Source organism: Medicago truncatula, chromosome 4 (genome assembly GCF_003473485.1).
Source record: "Medicago truncatula cultivar Jemalong A17 chromosome 4, MtrunA17r5.0-ANR, whole genome shotgun sequence".
Lineage (NCBI taxonomy): Eukaryota > Viridiplantae > Streptophyta > Magnoliopsida > Fabales > Fabaceae > Medicago > Medicago truncatula.
The window spans coordinates 16,838,663-16,856,454 of NC_053045.1; the positions used below are offsets into that span (position 1 = coordinate 16,838,663).

At 34.2% G+C, this 17,792-nt stretch overlaps 1 protein-coding gene across 1 annotated transcript; it reads right to left on the reverse strand.

Moving 5' to 3' along the window:
• Positions 1–10,576: 10,576 nt before the first annotated feature.
• LOC112420800 (zinc finger MYM-type protein 1-like) lies at positions 10,577–13,352 on the reverse strand. The gene is made up of 2 exons (XM_039833725.1): positions 13,224–13,352; positions 10,577–12,811 (listed from the first exon to the last, which is right to left on the reverse strand). Exon 2 carries the CDS (start codon positions 11,824–11,826, stop codon positions 10,660–10,662), a length of 1,167 nt encoding a protein of 388 aa, XP_039689659.1. The 5' UTR covers positions 11,827–12,811; positions 13,224–13,352; the 3' UTR covers positions 10,577–10,659.
• Between the last annotated feature and the right edge of the window lie 4,440 nt (positions 13,353–17,792).

The following is a 17,792-nucleotide window of genomic DNA, read 5'->3' on the forward strand; positions in this document are numbered from 1 at the left end:
AGTCCATATGGACACATGTCACCTAAGGTGGTCTATGTATCACTACTCGTTCTGCTAATAAGATGATATGTAAGATAATTTGTACTTGTGACAATGATCCTCTTTTTATCAAGTGATTACTTGAAAAGGAGACTTTGTACTTGTGCCTAGTGTTAAAATGTGAGCTATTATCTTAGAAGACATAATGATAACATATAAAAGAAAAATGATAAAGATATGTAAAGACTTGTGGACTGATTGTTTGTCTTGAATAAACTTTACAAAATAGTATTTGTAGAATTAAAAAGGAATGGAGGTAGTATGATTCTAACATTGGTTAATCATTCTTATCCGCGACCGGCGAGTGATTTAGATGTCAGTCGATTCTACATCAACTGTCAACCAATTCTAAATCAATTGATTCTAACATTGGTTAATTATGATGTAGCTTGTAGTGTTGCGAATTCGATGAAAAATCACACCAATAACAAACTTGATGTGTGGAGCAAGGGATAATCAAGCAACCAAAACAAAGTGTATGAAACAATTATAAACACAAGCCAAAAGTAGAAAACAACTAGAGAGAAAAAGAAGAGAAGAACACAAGAATTTGTTGACCCAGTTTGGTCCAAATTGACCTAGTCTGGGGGAGAGAGAGCAGCCCTCCGTTTCACTATATGATGAGTAACGTTACAAAAGAGATGTCAATGAGTTACAAGAAAAAGTCTCCCACCTAATTCTATCCAAAGTCACAATCTCTTCCCGTAACCAAGAGACTCAATCCTAATAGTGTTTCCCAAGGTGAATCAATCCTCAAACCCTAGTGTTTGTTCCAAAAAGACAAACTCTATACAAACCCTAGTTTTGTTGTTGCCATTCTAAACCCTTGTTTCAGCCCCCTCTATCTCTCAAAGTTTAGTATGATACAAGGTCTATATTTATAGTAAAAGTATAACTCATAAATTTGGAACGAATACCACACTGAAGATACGTTTTTTTTTCTCCTTCAGTGAAAGAATATTTGCATCAAAAATATAATATTCCCTTTCAAAATATATTTGCATCAAATCGTTCTTTATACGGTACAAAAATATATTTATTGTCCATAAATATATTTTCACCACAAAATATATTTGAAACAAATCTTTTATATTTTTAGCAACATTATTCTCCATCCATCAAATTTTGAGTCATACTACAACATTCTCCACCTTGACTCTAAATTAGCGATGATGTCAATTTAACATCAACCACCAAGCTGCTCTTTCCCTTGCTTCCCACTACACCAAGTAGTTTCACAAGTTTACACCCTAACCTCTTCAACCATCGGAATGTCTTCCGCCCTTTTGTAGATCCTTGTGTCTAAACTACTAAAGGCATTTTAGGTAGTTCCACAAGTGCACACCTTAACCCCTTCAGACCTCGGAATGTCTTCCGCCTTCTCGAAGGTCCTTGCAGTCCATCTACACTAGGAATTTTAGGTAGTTCCACAAGCATTCACCATAACATCTTCAACACAGGACATCTCCCGCTTCCTTGAAGATCACCTTGCATCCAATCACCCTTGGCCTTTTTTTAGGGTAATCCCGCAAGCCGTGCTATACATTCTTCAACCTCCGGAACGCCTTCCGTCTTCGTGAAGAAATCCCTTGCTCACCATAGAGCATAGCACCCAACGTCCTCCATAGCCGTACCATTACCGGTGTGTTCAACTCCACCTCACGCTGAGCGTACTCTACCTCAACTAGCAAATGTGTACATCCCACTATGTCTTCAACCTTGAAACTCCACCTCAACAGGTAGATCATGAGTATTGTTGTCTCCGCCTCTCTAGACTAATCATGAGTATTCTTACCACCGCCTCTCCAGGCTGATGTTGAGTGTTTAACGTCTCTCCAGACGACCACCGCTCCACTAGGCATCACTCCCAAGGTGAGACACATCACCTTCTTCATCCTCGAAACAACACCACACCATCAGAGCACCCGCATCCTCAAGACGCAACTTAATGTTCTCCAAATCACCAATGATTTTGTTGAACTCCACAAGTAGCTCCATGATAGCCTTTGACTTTACCATCTTGAATGAGTAAAGTTGTTGCTTTAGGACTTGCCGATGAGCCAAAGACTTTGTCATATACAAATATTCGATCTTTGACCACATCGATGCCGCGGTAGTATCTTTTGCTACTTCTCTCAAAACTTTATCCCCGAGGAGCAAGACAATGGCACTCATGGCCTTGTCCACCATCTCGGTCTTCTCCGCTCGTGACATGGTGACCGGTAATGAACCTTCACCCTTCAAAGCTTTCTCACACTTTTGTTGTATTAACACCGCTTCCATCTTTACCTTCCATAACCCAAAATCGTTATCTCCGGTAAACTTCTCAATATCCCACTTCGAACTCATGGTACTTGATTATCCTTTGACCCTTGCCCCACGGTGGGCGCCAATTGTTGCGAATTCGATGAAAAATCACACCAATAACAAACTTGATGTGTGGAGCAAGGGATAATCAAGCAACCAAAACAAAGTGTATGAAACAATTATAAACACAAGCCAAAAGTAGAAAACAACTAGAGAGAAAAAGAAGAGAAGAACACAAGAATTTGTTGACCCAGTTCGGTCCAAATTGACCTAGTCTGGGGGAGAGAGAGCAGCCCTCCGTTTCACTATAAAAGATTTGAAACAAATCTTTTATATTTTTAGCAACATTATTCTTCATCCATCAAATTTTGAGTCATACTACAACATGTAACATATACATTCGCTTCAACCTAGTGGACAATATGTGATTCTACAACTTTTTTTTGAATAAACATTAATTATGTTAGTTTACATTAAACGCCCGACTTCTTAGGTATAAAATTTTCCTCATCTCTCAACTCATCAAATGTGCTGCCTACTTAATACTATCAATTAATTTGTTAATTGCTAGTCATATTTTTTTTTTTGTGGGTCTTAAGACTTGGGTCATGTGGAACGAAATCCTAATATTTTAAAGTTCCATTGAAAAGTAAATAAAAAATGGTTAAAGATGGTTCTAATTAAATACTTAATTCAGACTTTTGTAGACAATTGTTGTTAACTTAAGTTTATTAATCACTTAGATCTAATCGCTTTGTAAATTGTCGATCATTTCAATAACCGGTTGTTTAGACTTGCATTTTGATTTACATAACAAATATAAACTAATTTAATTCTTAAAAAAAAAAAATATATAAACTAATTTGATAGAAATTAGTGTTTTGTGGACTAAATTTAATTTTTAAGAGACAAACTTAATTGGCTTCAAAAGGAAAAAATAGTTGGTGGGGGCATGGGTTGGTCCACGAGACACGTGAAGACTTGTTCATTGATTGGTCGTGTAGGGACTCTCTATCTATCATAGGCTAAGAAACAAAGAAGGAAATTGAAAGAAACAAATGAGAGAGAGGTAAGTTCACACAATTATTTACTTTATTATAGATTTCTTTTTTCTTTTTTTAAAAAAAGTTATTTTTAATTTATCTTTTTAAAAATGATTTTTATGTATAATAAAAAATAGTAAAAAAATTTTTTGAACAAGTCAAAATGAAATATATATTAACACAACAAAATGGACCTCCCCCCGCCCCCGCACAATGTGTGCTAAGGAAGGTCAAAAAAATTGTTACAATAATAGCAAACAAAGGTGAGTTGGCGCAAATCAGCAAGAACAATTATAAAGAAATATCGAGAAAAAATAATAGGTGTCGCCACCACTCATGATAAGTGTAGGCAAATGTTGTCATTTTAGCCTTGAGTCATGTAAAAGAGAATAATTCAGATATTCATGTTAAAGAAGTTTAGATTTTTTTTTTTTTACGAGAAACTATTTGAAATAGTTTCTTATTTTATAGATTTTAAAATTATGTGTTTAAAAATTGTAATAAAATGATGAAATACTTGCAATGACTTTTTATGAGAAGGTTATTAAATTGATTTCTTATTCAAAGCTTCTTTTAAAACAATTTTTTTTTAAATTATAGAAAAAAGATTAAATATTATAAAAATTATTTTTAAATAAAATTATAACACACAAACTCATTATATCAAATTTTAAGTATTAAGTACCTTCTCGTTCCTAATTACAATAAAGAATTGGTTATAGAAAATTTGAAACAAATACATCAATTTTTTTTAACCCTTTTACTTATAATTAGATGTGGTTACACAAGTATTGTATGATTGATTATCTTGTCTATACTTTTTTATTTCTAGATTTTCTAAAGGCTATACAGGGTTGACCCAATAATTTTTAATAGCAAGTAAGATTTATTATAAATTTTTAATATATGTTGCCATACGAGGTTTTTTTATGTATAACATCTAATGAAAAATATTGTTTTACTCTAATAAGTGTTTAGTTGATTCTAAGTCATAACTCTCCATAAAAAACCAGTTGTATTCTAAGGGTTTCTAAATAATATCTAATGAAAAAATTGTTTTACTTAAGTATTAAATTGATTCTAACTCATACTTTAAAAAATATATTGATTCTAACTCATTGACTCTCCCTAAAAATATCAGGTGTATGCTACGGGTTACCCTTTTTCTTATAATCTATTTTTATCGAGTCTAATCTGATTCAAGTATTGGTAGAACTTGTATAGTGTAGCATGACATTTTTTTTAAGAAGTCAAAATAAAATTTATTAAAATTTAAAATATGGTTTTGGTCCCTGCAAATATGCCTCATTTTGGTTTTAGTCTCTGTAATTTTTTTTTTTTTGTTTTTGGTCCTTGCAAAATATTTTGTTTTTGAAATTAGTCCCTCCAGGGACTATTTTCAAAAGTAAAATATTTTGCAAGGACCTTTTTAAAAATCAAAAGATTTTACAGGGACTATTTTTCTAATAAATGGGTTCAATCATCAAGTGTCAAGTGTGCAAATCATCACAAAAGTGGGGTCAGGGACTAAAACCAAAACGAGACATATTTGCAGGGACCAAAACCATATTTTAGCCTTTATTAAAATCACAATGAATCCTAACAAGCACAAGGAGTGCTAGACAAGGAGTCGAAAAGTAGCAACATAGGAAAACAAAAGTTGTACCAAAACCTTCACCCAACATACATAAAAAACCCCTCAACCAACATCACAAGCTGCCACAAAAACAACTTCCACCACCTACATTCCGCTGCTCGCACACAACTCCCAAATTGCAACGTCAAGAACCAAACCAACACAACCTTGGAAAAATAACCGATAACTATAACGATTGAAACAACAACAACCACCTTCGCCACAACAACAATCGATGTCACCTTAACGAATCCACTTTTGCAACAACAACAACTAGCGCAACAACAAAATTCACCTTCACAGCAGCAACACCATCGATCCACATCGACAACCCACCAGATAACAGAGTAGTCGAACCGGATGAGATAGTTATGATCGAACCCAACCGTTGAAGACCCACCGACACCGCCTCACACCACCAAAAACGTGGCCTACATCACCACCTCACACCACCATCACCTCCTCCACATAGATCTGGATCAGAAGGAAACAACCACCACACGAATTCACCAGGCAACCTGTGTTTTTCTAACAGTCGCAAACTCAGCACCCGCAAGGAAGAAAACATCATCGCCGCGGCTACAGTACCAAAACCACCACCATCACATCCTCTTACCACCAAGACCGAGACTTACCTCGCCACCATCACCACTGTCACGTAGCCATCTGGTGAGCCACCAGCACATCCACATAGCCACCACACAGCCACCATGAAAACACTCCAAAAACCATCTTTCACAACTAGCCCACCACAGACCGCCGCACCAACGACCACCTTTCACCACCATTTTCACTGCACCACCGAAGATACTCTATCATCACCTACAATCCACCACAACATAAAAACCCCCACCCAAATGAACCATGACACAAAACCTCCAGCCTAACCACCACCATATCACCCTCATAACTCGCGGAAGGGGTCAACAAAATCTGAACGAACACCAGATTGAAAAATCAACGAACAACACAACAGACCGCCAGAGAACAGCAACAACACCGTCGCCGGAAGATCTGACAAAAGGGGTGGTGCGGAGGACAACCCTCCCTCGTCGCACCACCATCCTGAATAGCTACATCTTGTAAGAGGAGGATTTGGATTGGGGAGGAAGAAGATGCAAGCGGCGGAGAGTACTTTTTTTTTTGGTACAAGAGTACTGTTTTCTATGGAGAGGCGAGATGTTTTTTTTTTCTTCATGTAATTAGTTGTTTTTTAGTGTAGCATGGCATCTTAATCACCCCTTTCCTCATATTATGGCCAAATCAATTTGTAACTTCATTAAATTGGCAAAAAGGCTTACGTGGTCTTGTAGAAATAATATTGGGTCATCGATGGGATTTTTGTGGTCCTTGAAAATCTTCATTGTTCCCTATAGAAATCATTAATCAATTATGGTCAATAACCTCTTGCAACACTCATGTCGTTTATTATCATAGTGTTGGTTTAGCGAATAGGACTAGACTGCAACAAGTCTATAACGTTTGGATTTTGATCACAAAAAGGGTCATGCTACTTCAAGTGGAAAGAATCCATGAGAACCAACCAAAAACAAGTTGCTTGTTTTTCCAGAAGAAAACCATAAACGCAATAATTGATGGTTTTAGTGAAATGACAATGAGAATATTCTATTCGATTTCTTTGGATTCTATCTATAATTATTACTAACTATTGTTTTCCCTTTGAACTTTAGTTTTGTGGATTTCATTTCTTAAGAAGTAAAATGAGGTCTTCTTTTTACGCGAAAGTAAAATGAGTTATCACAAAGTAAAATGAGGTCTTCTTTTTACGATTCATTATATCGTAAAAAAAAATCTATTTATATAATGATGGATGTTTCACCTATTTTATCCAATTTAAATAGGCTCAACTATCTTGAAAATCCCCACATTTTGTTTATTACTACCTCCGTTCCTAATTATAGGGCCCTTTTCAAAAAACAACGGGAATTAAGATAGTAGATATTTGTATTAAATATGTTTGTAATTAGTATTGTTTTTACAATTTTATCCTTTAAGAGAGAGATGGTTTATGTTTTCAACATGTTATTTATTGTTGATTGAAGAAAAAGATGTATAATTAATAGGGGCATGTATGTAAAGAAATAATTAATGTAGTTGGAAATAGCAAAGGGGTCTTATAAAAATGGACAAAAAAATTCTTAAAAGGGTCTTATAATTAGAGACGGAGGTAGTAAATAGCAACTATTTTGTTTAACAAGTTTGACCGTTTCATTAGTTTGTAGAGAAATGTTAACGAGTGTCTTAAATGCACTATTTAAAAGACCTTTAATAATAAACTTTTATAAAGAATTATTTAATACATTGAAAATTGAAGTATTTAACTCATTAAATGAATAAATTTTTAATCTAAAATCTTTAAAGAATGTCCTTAGTGTACTCGTTAGCAAAATCATTGTTTGTGTGTAAGAAGTATCACACACGGAAACTATTATAAGAGATACATGCATCATGGAAATTGCATAATCCACAACAAGAAAAGCAACATGATTATGACATATATTTTAGCGGTTGTTATAAGACGGCTTCAATGTAAACGCACATGTTATAATCATGAATAATTTTTTACTAAGGATGTTATAATTATAATAATTGGACACACGGTTATGAATTGGGGTATTTCTAGTGTGAAAATGTGAACGCAAGTAACATATTCTTCTCATTTGTGGTAGAAAACCTAATCATGTTTTATGACATGCTTTCTAGGAGGAAAAAATCAACTATTAAATAATGATTAGGAGAAAAATTATTGTTAAAGTAGTGTAATTATTATGTGGGAATACTCCATACCATATATAGTAATGTAGCCACATCATGGGGCCTCTTATGCTAATTGATGCTTAGATTTTAGGAAGCAGAATCACCTTTTAAAGCAGTGAAAAATCTAAAGAATTTGTACATTAAACAACTGTCATGTTTCACAACAATGGGCGGCGATAAGGAAATCATCTTTTAAAAGCTAAATGATTAACAAAATAAAACAAGAATGCCATTCGTGATTATTATTGTTGTAAAGAGTTTTTCATTGACGTCTGAGCTTAGTTCATTTGGTAAGGAATAATGCATAATTTAAGTGGGGGTTGGAGTTCGAACCCTGAACACCCTACTTATTTACCTTTAAGGTGAATATCTCTAGCTGTGAAGCCCCGATACTTCAAAATGGATGACGTACCGTATCCCCTGCGTATCCTGCACCGATACGTATCCGGAGAGTATCCAAATATTAAATTTTTTTCTTTTAAAAAATAATTATCCGATACATCCCGATACACACGGATACTTGTGTTTTTTATATTATTTTGATTTCTGTTTTTTTTTTTTTTTGTGTGTAAAAAATAAGAATAAAAACATTATATTACTATAATATATATACATTTCCTTTATCTTTCTTTGGTGCTAGTACGACCCACACCACACCACACAACCAATTGCATCTTTCCCTTATTAAGAAATTAGGGTTTCAACTTTTTCTTCCAAAGTGGTCATCGTCCACTTTGGCCACCATCGAACTATCCATAAACTTGCTTTAAAGCTTCTTGTGCAACCTTGTTCTTCCTCCTGTTGTGAGAGAAATTTGAGTACTTTCTCTTTTATCCAGTCTTTAAAAAGAAACAAAATGGATCCAAAAAGGGTAGAAAATTTGGTTTATGTGCATATTAATCTTCGACTATTGTCAAGGAAAGAAGATGGATATAAGAAAGGACAATCAAGAATGTGGGATATTAGTGGAGATGCGCATGAACCGCTTGATGATATTGGAATTGAGTTAGCAGAGTTGTCTTTGGATGAACCGGATTTGGAAGTTGATTTGTATCTTGATGATGGGAATGAAGGAGAGGAGATATAAACGTTAGTTACTTGTTAGTGTTAACTCTTAGTATTGATGTGTTCTTTTTTTGGATATAGTGATTCTTTTTCGGATCGATATAGTATAGCACTAACAAGTTCCTTTTGGATACAGTGTAGCATTGATGTATAGCACTGATGGTGCTCTTTTTGATATATATTGCGTATGTAATTGACTAATGACCACTCTCTTAATCGTCAATATTATTTATATTTATATTAATGTGCTACGAGCCTGGTTTCTTGTGTTTGTTAATATACTTGCATATTAAAAAAATGGTTATAATTATATTGTACATTTAATTATATAATTTTTTTTATTAACGTATCCCAGCCGTATCGTATCTTGATTTTTGAAAATTTTCTGTATCGGTGCAGTATCGTATCCGTATCGTATCTCGTATCTGGGCTTCACAGCCCCTAGGCTAATTGACCCAAAAAAAAAGAGTTTCTCATTGACAAGTGTTGATATGAAAAATATTATAAGTCCCCGGAGATTATTGTTTTTTTCTTTTTTCTTTTGTATTACCGAATTATAGACCCGTTTATTATAGATTTTAAGTTATGTTTATTTTAAGTTTGTCAAATTTATTTTTAGGAATAATATTTTTTAGAATATAAAGATGTGAATTTTATTTTAAAGTATTTAGAAAAAAGATGTTTGTTTAACATTATGATATTTTTAGGAACCTTAAAAATAAAGATTATAAAAAAGATATTTGGGTCATTCTAGCCTTAATAAAATGCTTCTTTTAGTTCCTAGATTTTCCCAGCTTTCATCATTTGAGTGTCTATCGTGTCAGTCAGGTAAACATACTCGTCCAACCTATTGTCAATGAGTAAATAAAAGTGTTGTGTCATCTTTTGATTTAGTTCATTCAGATGTTTGAGGTCCTAGACGTGTCAAGTCAACTTTAGGTTACTCTTACTTTGTAAATTTTATTGATGATTTTTCACGATGTACTTGGTTACTGTTAATGAAAAATCGTTCAGAAGTTTTCCATATATTCAAAGAATTTTTTGCTCAAGTTAAAATTCAATTTGACACTTCCATTAAAGTTTTACGCACGATAATGCTCGTGAATATTTGTCATCCCAATTTCAAACCATTTTAACTTCAGAGGGGATTCTTTATCAATCATCATGTGCTCACACACCACAACAAAACGGTGTAGCTGAACGTAAAAATCGTCATTTAGTTGAAACCATAGTGGGTTGTCGATGGGTTTATACCGTGAAAGTTGGGCCAGATGGTCAAATTGATCATTTCAAAGCTCGTTTGGTAGCTAAAGGTTACACACAAATATTTTGTCTCGATTATGGTGACACATTTTTCCCAATGGCCGAAATAAGTTATCTTCACATCTTTCTTGCGATGGCTGCCATTCATCATTGGCCCCTTCATCAGTTGGGCATTAAAAATGCCTTTTTACACGTTGAGTTGCAGGAGGAAGTTTATATGGATCAGCCTTCAGGTTTTACTGTTCCTGGTAATTCTAAATTCGTATATCGGCAGTGGCGAAGCCAGACAAAAATGTTAAATCATTCAAAATAAACCAAAAACCAATCATTCAAAATTTAAACTACATAATATATAAAGTCGATCATTACATACCTAAAGACGCACTTTACGCTTCCCGAGTGACTTGAAATCATCAATAATTGATTAAAAACTAATACAGTCACTAATATCCCTTTCGATGTAAACTGACATGCTATTTGCTAAAAATCCATGTTCCATCTTGTTTCTCAACTTAGATTTGATAATTTTCATTGCTGAAAAGATCTTTCAGTTGTGGCTGTAGAAACCGGAAGAGTCATAACAAGACGCAACAACCAATCAAGCAACAAGTGTTTTTTGGGTTGTCCATTGGCAGGAATGGCAGCAACCAAACATGAGCATAATTCTTGAATAGTTGATAAATTTTTCAAAGTTGATGATTCACGAGCCTCAAAAAGGAAATGTTGAAGATGAAATGGCAAATTAATGTTTTCCTGGTCACTAAAATCCATGGGATAATATTTTTCAACAAGAGTACATATAGTGTTAATGTCAAAAGCTTTATATCCATCCTCCGGAGACAAAGCACAACTTAGACTCAACAAAGCCATTGCTTGCTCACTAAATCTGCTATTCAACTCTTGCAATTGTTTGTCAATGGTAGTAAAAAAGATTTCAACTCTGAAATAATGTTCTATTACCTGATTATCTTTAAGGCGAGAACACCCAAATCTTGTTGTTGAAGGACAATCATTGAGGTCAGGAACCTCAATATCATGTTTTTCACAAAAAGACACCACATTGGCAAACAACTTATCCCAACCATTTTCTCTCAAATCTTGAATAAGAGCTTTTGTTGAACGAACCAAAAGCATAGTGTTAACAACATCCTGAGATTGTTTTTGCAAGGCTTGACAAAGCAAATCTGTTGTCCCCATAATTTCTTTCATCAAATGCAAGATAAATATAAAATCAAAAGACTTTAGGTGATTGTATGAACTATCAGCATCCGCACGTTGGGCAAATTTTTTTGATTTCTTTTCTTGGGCAGCTTGTAACTCATCATGGCGCTTAGTAGAAGAACCAACAACATTGACAACAAAAGTCAGCTTCTCAAAGAATTTATGAATTGATGCAACTTCTCTTGATGCAGTAACTAAGGCAAGTTGTAACCGATGAGCAAAACAGTGGACATAGTAAGCATAAGGACAATCTTCAATAAAAAGTGCTTGTAAACCATTCCATTCTCCTCTCATATTGCTAGCACCGTCATACCCTTGACCACGAATGTTAGAAACATCAAGGTTATGTCGAGAAAGTATACCACATACTGCTTCCTTAAGAGTTAAGGAAGCAATGTCATTAACACGTGCCACATCAAAAAATCTCTCTTGTATCAAACCAGCTTTATCAACAAACCTTAACACAAGAGCCATTTGTTCCTTTTTTGACTCATCACGAGCTTCATCAACGACGATGCAAAATTTAGAATCACCAATTTCTTCACGAATATGTTTTCTCACCCTACTAGAAAGAATTTGTAATATCTCTTTTTGGATTTGATGTGAAGTATATTTGCATTTTTCTGGAGCATTTTTCAACACAACTTTTGCAACTTCATCATTGTAGGATGCTAAAAGTTTTAACAATCAAGAAAATTACCTTGATTTCTCGATTTGTTTCCTTCACGGTGACCCCTAAAAGCACAAGCTTGAATTGTTAACCAACGAACAGTGTCAATTGAAGTCTTGAGACATAGTCGATTATTCAGAATTTGACTCGAACTTTGCACTTCAATAACATTCCTAAGATGCCCATCTTGATTGAAGAAGTCTTGGCAAGCTTTCATTGCATTGTTGTGTGGTGAGCGAGGATCCTTCCCTATATGTTTAAGAAAGGAACAATTCTCTCCATTTCTAACTTTCCTCCAACTTCTAAAGCCAGTAGAAATGAATACTTCTGATCCGGGACGTCCACTTGGTTTGTTGCTAAATAGATAACATTGTAAGCAATAGGCAACATCTTCTGACGGCGAATATTCTAGCCACGAAGAAAACAAGCTAAACCAACTGTGTTGAAACCGCCTTTGTTCTTTCCCGATACCGGACATGGGATAGATTTCTAAGTTTGATTGATAAGGACCCCATTTTAGATAGGCTCTTCGTATTGCATCCTTTTGATTTGGTGGATATTGGCAAATTGGAATACGTTTTCCTGGATCCCTTTCTAAAGAATTTTCAATGTCATCCGGATCAACTCTATTAATCTTTGAAGGACGAGACTCATTTTCTTCAATTCTTGGATTCTCATGAGCTTGTTCAGGTTCAGATGAAGAAACTATAACTTCATCTTTTTGAATATCAACGGCCTTCCTCTTGAAAATAGAATCGATTCTTTGAAACTTCATCTTAACTTTTCCACCTGTTAAAAACAAGAATCAATTATAAGGTACTTCAAAGTCTCTAAAATTGATAATTGAACTTAAAGTGAACCAACACTTGAAAAAACCATAAACTGATAGCTAAAAAGCAAAAAATAGAATCTCTAAAATTGATAATTGAACTCAAAGTGAACCAAAACTTGAAAAAACCATAAATTGAACAATCAGAGGTAACTAAAAGTGATTAAAACCAACGAAAAATATAGAACAAGTTATCACAACTAACAGTTAACTTAAATAACATCAACAAAAATCTATACTTTTTCAAAACCAACAAACAGTTAAAGAGCATTCAAGATAAAGCCAAAATTAAGATGGTTAACAACATTAAAGAACACGTAATCATCAGAGAATAATCATATTTGAAGGAAAATACATTTAATTTCATATTACCTTGAAATTTACAAAAATTAGGGTTTGTGGAGACTTTAGACAACATAGAAGATGGATGGAGATTGGAGAAGGAGGTGATTGGTCGCAGCGGCGGTTGCGGTTGGACAGCGCGGCGGTTGGAGAAGATGGATGGAGATTGGAGGTTGAAGATGGATGGAGCATTGGAGAAGAGAAGAAGTTGTAGAGAACGCGTTTGTTCTCTCTTCAGATGAGAGAGAAACTGGCTGACCAAATGAAATTATGTTGGAAAATATTATTATTAACCAAGGGCATTTTCGTAATTTCACATAAATAATGGGGTGGCTGTGGCTCCCCCTTGCCACCCCCTAGTTCCGCCACTGTATGTCGGCTTCACCATTCTCTTTATGGACTAAAACAGTCCCAACGTCCGTGGTTTGGTCGCTTCAGCTCTGCTTTAATATAGTTCGGTATGACTAGATGTGAAGCAGATTACTCTGTTTTCTTCATTCATTCCTCCAACGGTCGGTGCATATTTCTTGTTGTCTATGTTGATGACATTGTCATTATTGGAGATGACTCATAAGGTATCCAGCAACTCAAAGCCCATCTTTTCAAAAACTTTCAGACAATAGACTTTAGGTCCGCTCAGATGCTTCTTAGGCATTGAAGTCGCACAGTCCTTAAAGGTAAATTGATCTCACCTCTTCTCCTTCCCTATGAATCGAACCTTTTCTCCATGTTTTGGGCACTTTGAGTGTTGTGAGCTGCATGTGAAAATTTAGTAATTGATGATGCCAATGTGGGTGTTATTGACAGAATTTATAGATCAAAAGGTGACAAAGATTTCTGCATGTATGGATTTAAGCTGTATCAAGGAGCTGGTGTGTGAAGAATGTTAATAAAGTACTTCAGCCCAAGCGGAAACATGAAATGTATTGTAAGATTGGAAGAGGTTTAGAAGTTATTAACAAGTTTGACCATGGGTTTACTTTTTGCCCAAACTAACAAGCTATATGTTGGAGACAGCTGCAAGGGTGATTGAAGTGTTGGTTATGCATGTTCAGGTGAGTTTTTGATAGTGCTTTCAATTTAAATAACTTTGTTGTTGGAATTGTGAATGGAAATTTGTATGGCCGCACATGTATATAAATCGAGTCATAGATGTTGCTGTGTAGCCCAGACTTGAGTGATTATTGAATATTTGGATTCTACGTTTAATTTACTTCAGTTTGGACATAAATTTTATGTGATTTTGATTAGTGATGAACTCGGAAAGTGCGTTTGAAGTTGCATACGAATGCTGGAATTTGATTACGGGTTTTGGGACAGGGCTCCACTAAAATGGTAAGAACTCTCTCCCTGTAACTCGGAATCAAGTGATTTTTGATGCTATGGTTCGATAACAAAATTACGGACATTTTGGTACCATTTTCACGAATTTCGGTCAAGAATTGAAGTATGGAGATGGTTTTGAAGTACGAGGGTTGATGTATGATTAATGCTGAACCAAGATTGAAGTTGTTGATGATTAAGTTGTTGCAGCTTTGGACTTCTCGTTGGACAATCGAATAGAGGCAGAGGTGAAGAGCAGTGGCAGGTGCTCAACTAATGCTTATAGTATGAGTTGAGTTCCTATAGTTTTAGTTCCCACCTTTGGGGTATTGTGTGAATTTGTGAGAAAATCATTAATTTTAGAGTGTATAATGTTTAAGGCTTAAATATGTATTTCATCCTTGCAATTAGGAGTCGTTTAAAAATTGGTCTTTGTAATCGCTAATCCTGACAATTTACCCTTGTATTGTTTAATCATTTAAAATTTCGTCCCTCTCCCCACTTAATCACTGCCACGTCACTAATTTGATGACGTGGCAATCACTGTCACACATGAAATTCCAATTTTACCCCTAAATTTCCAATTCTTTCTTCAATATTTTGTTCTCTTCTTAAGGGCAAAATTGGAATTTCATGTGTGGCAGTGATTGCCACGTCACAAATTAGTGATGTGGCAGTGATTAAGTTGGTCAAAGGACGAAATTTTAAATGATTAATGATTGCAAGAATAGTTTGCTAGAATTAGCGAATACAAGGACCAATTTTTAAACGATCTCTAATTGCAAGGATGAAATATATATTTAAGCCAATGTTTAATTAGTTACCCCATGAATTACATCAGTTTGTGTTATGCTTATTGTTGTTTTGCCAAGCTAAAGGAATTACTTTCTGTTTTGATATAAAACTATAAGCGAACCCATGAGATTGTTGTGCTGAAAATGGCTTGATTTTAGCCGAAAACTGGTTTTTAACATAGTGGATATACTCATGTGGTAACCGATTACTCCCTTCCATAAACGTAAAAAATAGCTAAAAACGTCCAATTTTCGTGCCGTTTACTTTCAAATTGATTATGGGGTTGCCTTATACTTTTGTAAAGATATTTTATGGGCACACCAACTAATAAACATACGCGTAGCTTGTAACGTAATTCAAGAGAGTTTTATACGATTGAAATATATATATATCCGGGAAGAAAACTAACCCTAGAGATGGGAAATTAGTAGAAACTTCGACATAGATAGTCGAGAATATTTATGCTAATAGTATGAACAGAAACATATTAGATATATGTACAGAATAGCATAACATATCAGATATATGTTATAGAATGACTTAATATTATAATTAAATTAGGCAAATTCTATGGTACACTCAACAATTTGAGTGTATTGATACACCAAATCCTTAAATTAATAGTTAAATGAGTTATTTTTTGTAGAAAAAAAATATTTTTCATCACCTATAATTATAATAACTAAATCTTATTTACCAAAAACGTCAACACAATAAAATTCGATTTTTCTGAATTCATATTACTTATAATAGATAATTTTGATTATTTTTTACAATAAAATGTAGAAAAATTTAGTATGATTTTTCTAAAAAATGAAACGATGTTCTTTTTTATAAAATGATATTTTCTAAAATATATATGTCAACAAACACCAATTTTCTTTCATAAAAAATGATAGTTAATTTATAAAAATTGTAAGCGAGAGTACCGGTTGCGGGTGTACCGTAGAAGTTCCCTTATAATTAATCTGTGTCCTTTAGTAGGCTCCAGGTTCCGCTGGATGGATTTATCGTAGATGGTAAACCATACATAGTCAGAGGAGTTCCAATGACTAGCCTCAGACAGGAGTTTTCATCGGATAACAGTGGGATGGTGACCGGGGTTGCTCCACTCGGGATCCATTCCGTAAAATCAATCCAGATAATAATTGTTTTGTGCAACGCTAACCTTCTAACATTAATATGAAAACAATATACGAATATGATTATGCATCATAGTACACTATGATAGAAAATCCTAGTTCAGTATAAACCCAAACGGGTTGAGTTTAGTCAGATGGCGATCGTAGGTTTCCCTCGAGATTGCCTAAAGCCTAGGATAGGTGGAACTCATTGAGATATCATGTCTCATTCCAAAGCATTTATTCATTTTACAGATTAGCAGGTTGCTCGTATCAAGAAGAGGAAAATATGCAGTTGAATGGACTATCGTCAAGAGCTTGTTTCGTACTAGAAGAAGATATTTTATATATTCAAATACTTATAAGATATATGTATTTGGAAGTTGATATTTTTTATCAGATGTACGAACTTGTATTAATGTATATATTCTCATTTGGCCGAAATTATGTTGTAATTTTAATGTATCCAGTACAAGTTAACACACATGCTAAATATTCTAGATAAATTTAGTATGGGTGTTACATCTGTCATATGTTGTTAATCATGGCAACACTTCATATCAAATAGATTTTTAGAGTGCATTTTTAAATGGCTCTATGGTCTTAAACAAGCTTCTAGAGCTTGGTTTGATAGACTCAATAACTTTCTTTAAAAAAAAACGATTTTAAAATAGAACAAGTTGACATTACTCTTTTCAGAAAGACTTTGAAGAAATACATCATAATTGTTCAGATATATGTTGATGATATCATATTTGATCTTACTGATGCTATTATTCGCAAAGAATTTTCTAAGATAATACCGGCAAAGAAAAGAGTATGATGGGAGAAAAAGCATACAAAATATACAGGCTGACATGTGATACCCATGGAGAAAAGGTGCTATATATTCTAGAAACTCCACCCCAAAAAAAAGTTAAAGTGAGTTAAGAAAATTTGGATAATAGTTCTATATAGGTAATTGTGATTAAGTAAAAAGTTTTCAGCAGTTTTGCTCATTTCTGCAATGAAAATATTAAATGCTTATTGTTTTTGAATTTGACCCTTAATCGTTAAACTAATTGTAAATAATATACAATAGGCTTAAAAATAATATTCACCCTCTAAGTTTATAAAAGTAGCGATTTTAGCCCCTTTTTAAAAAAATGGCAAAAGTGATCCCATGTTTAGGGAAATATACTCTTTTGACCCCTTATCTTTAGAAAAACTTGTGATTATGATATCTTTTTTGAGACACATGGCGTTTTCTCAACAATTTTGAGACGAAAGAGGCCAAAATTGCAATTTTTTAAAAGTTAAGGTGTAAAAAATGCACTTAAACCTATACAATATTGCAAGAATGTAGACTGTCATGTGATTC

Coding starts and splice junctions, on each gene's coding strand:
- LOC112420800 (XM_039833725.1), bottom strand. CDS start 11,826: ATGGCTCTTGTGTTAAGGTTTGTTGATAAAGCTGGTTTGATACAAGAG.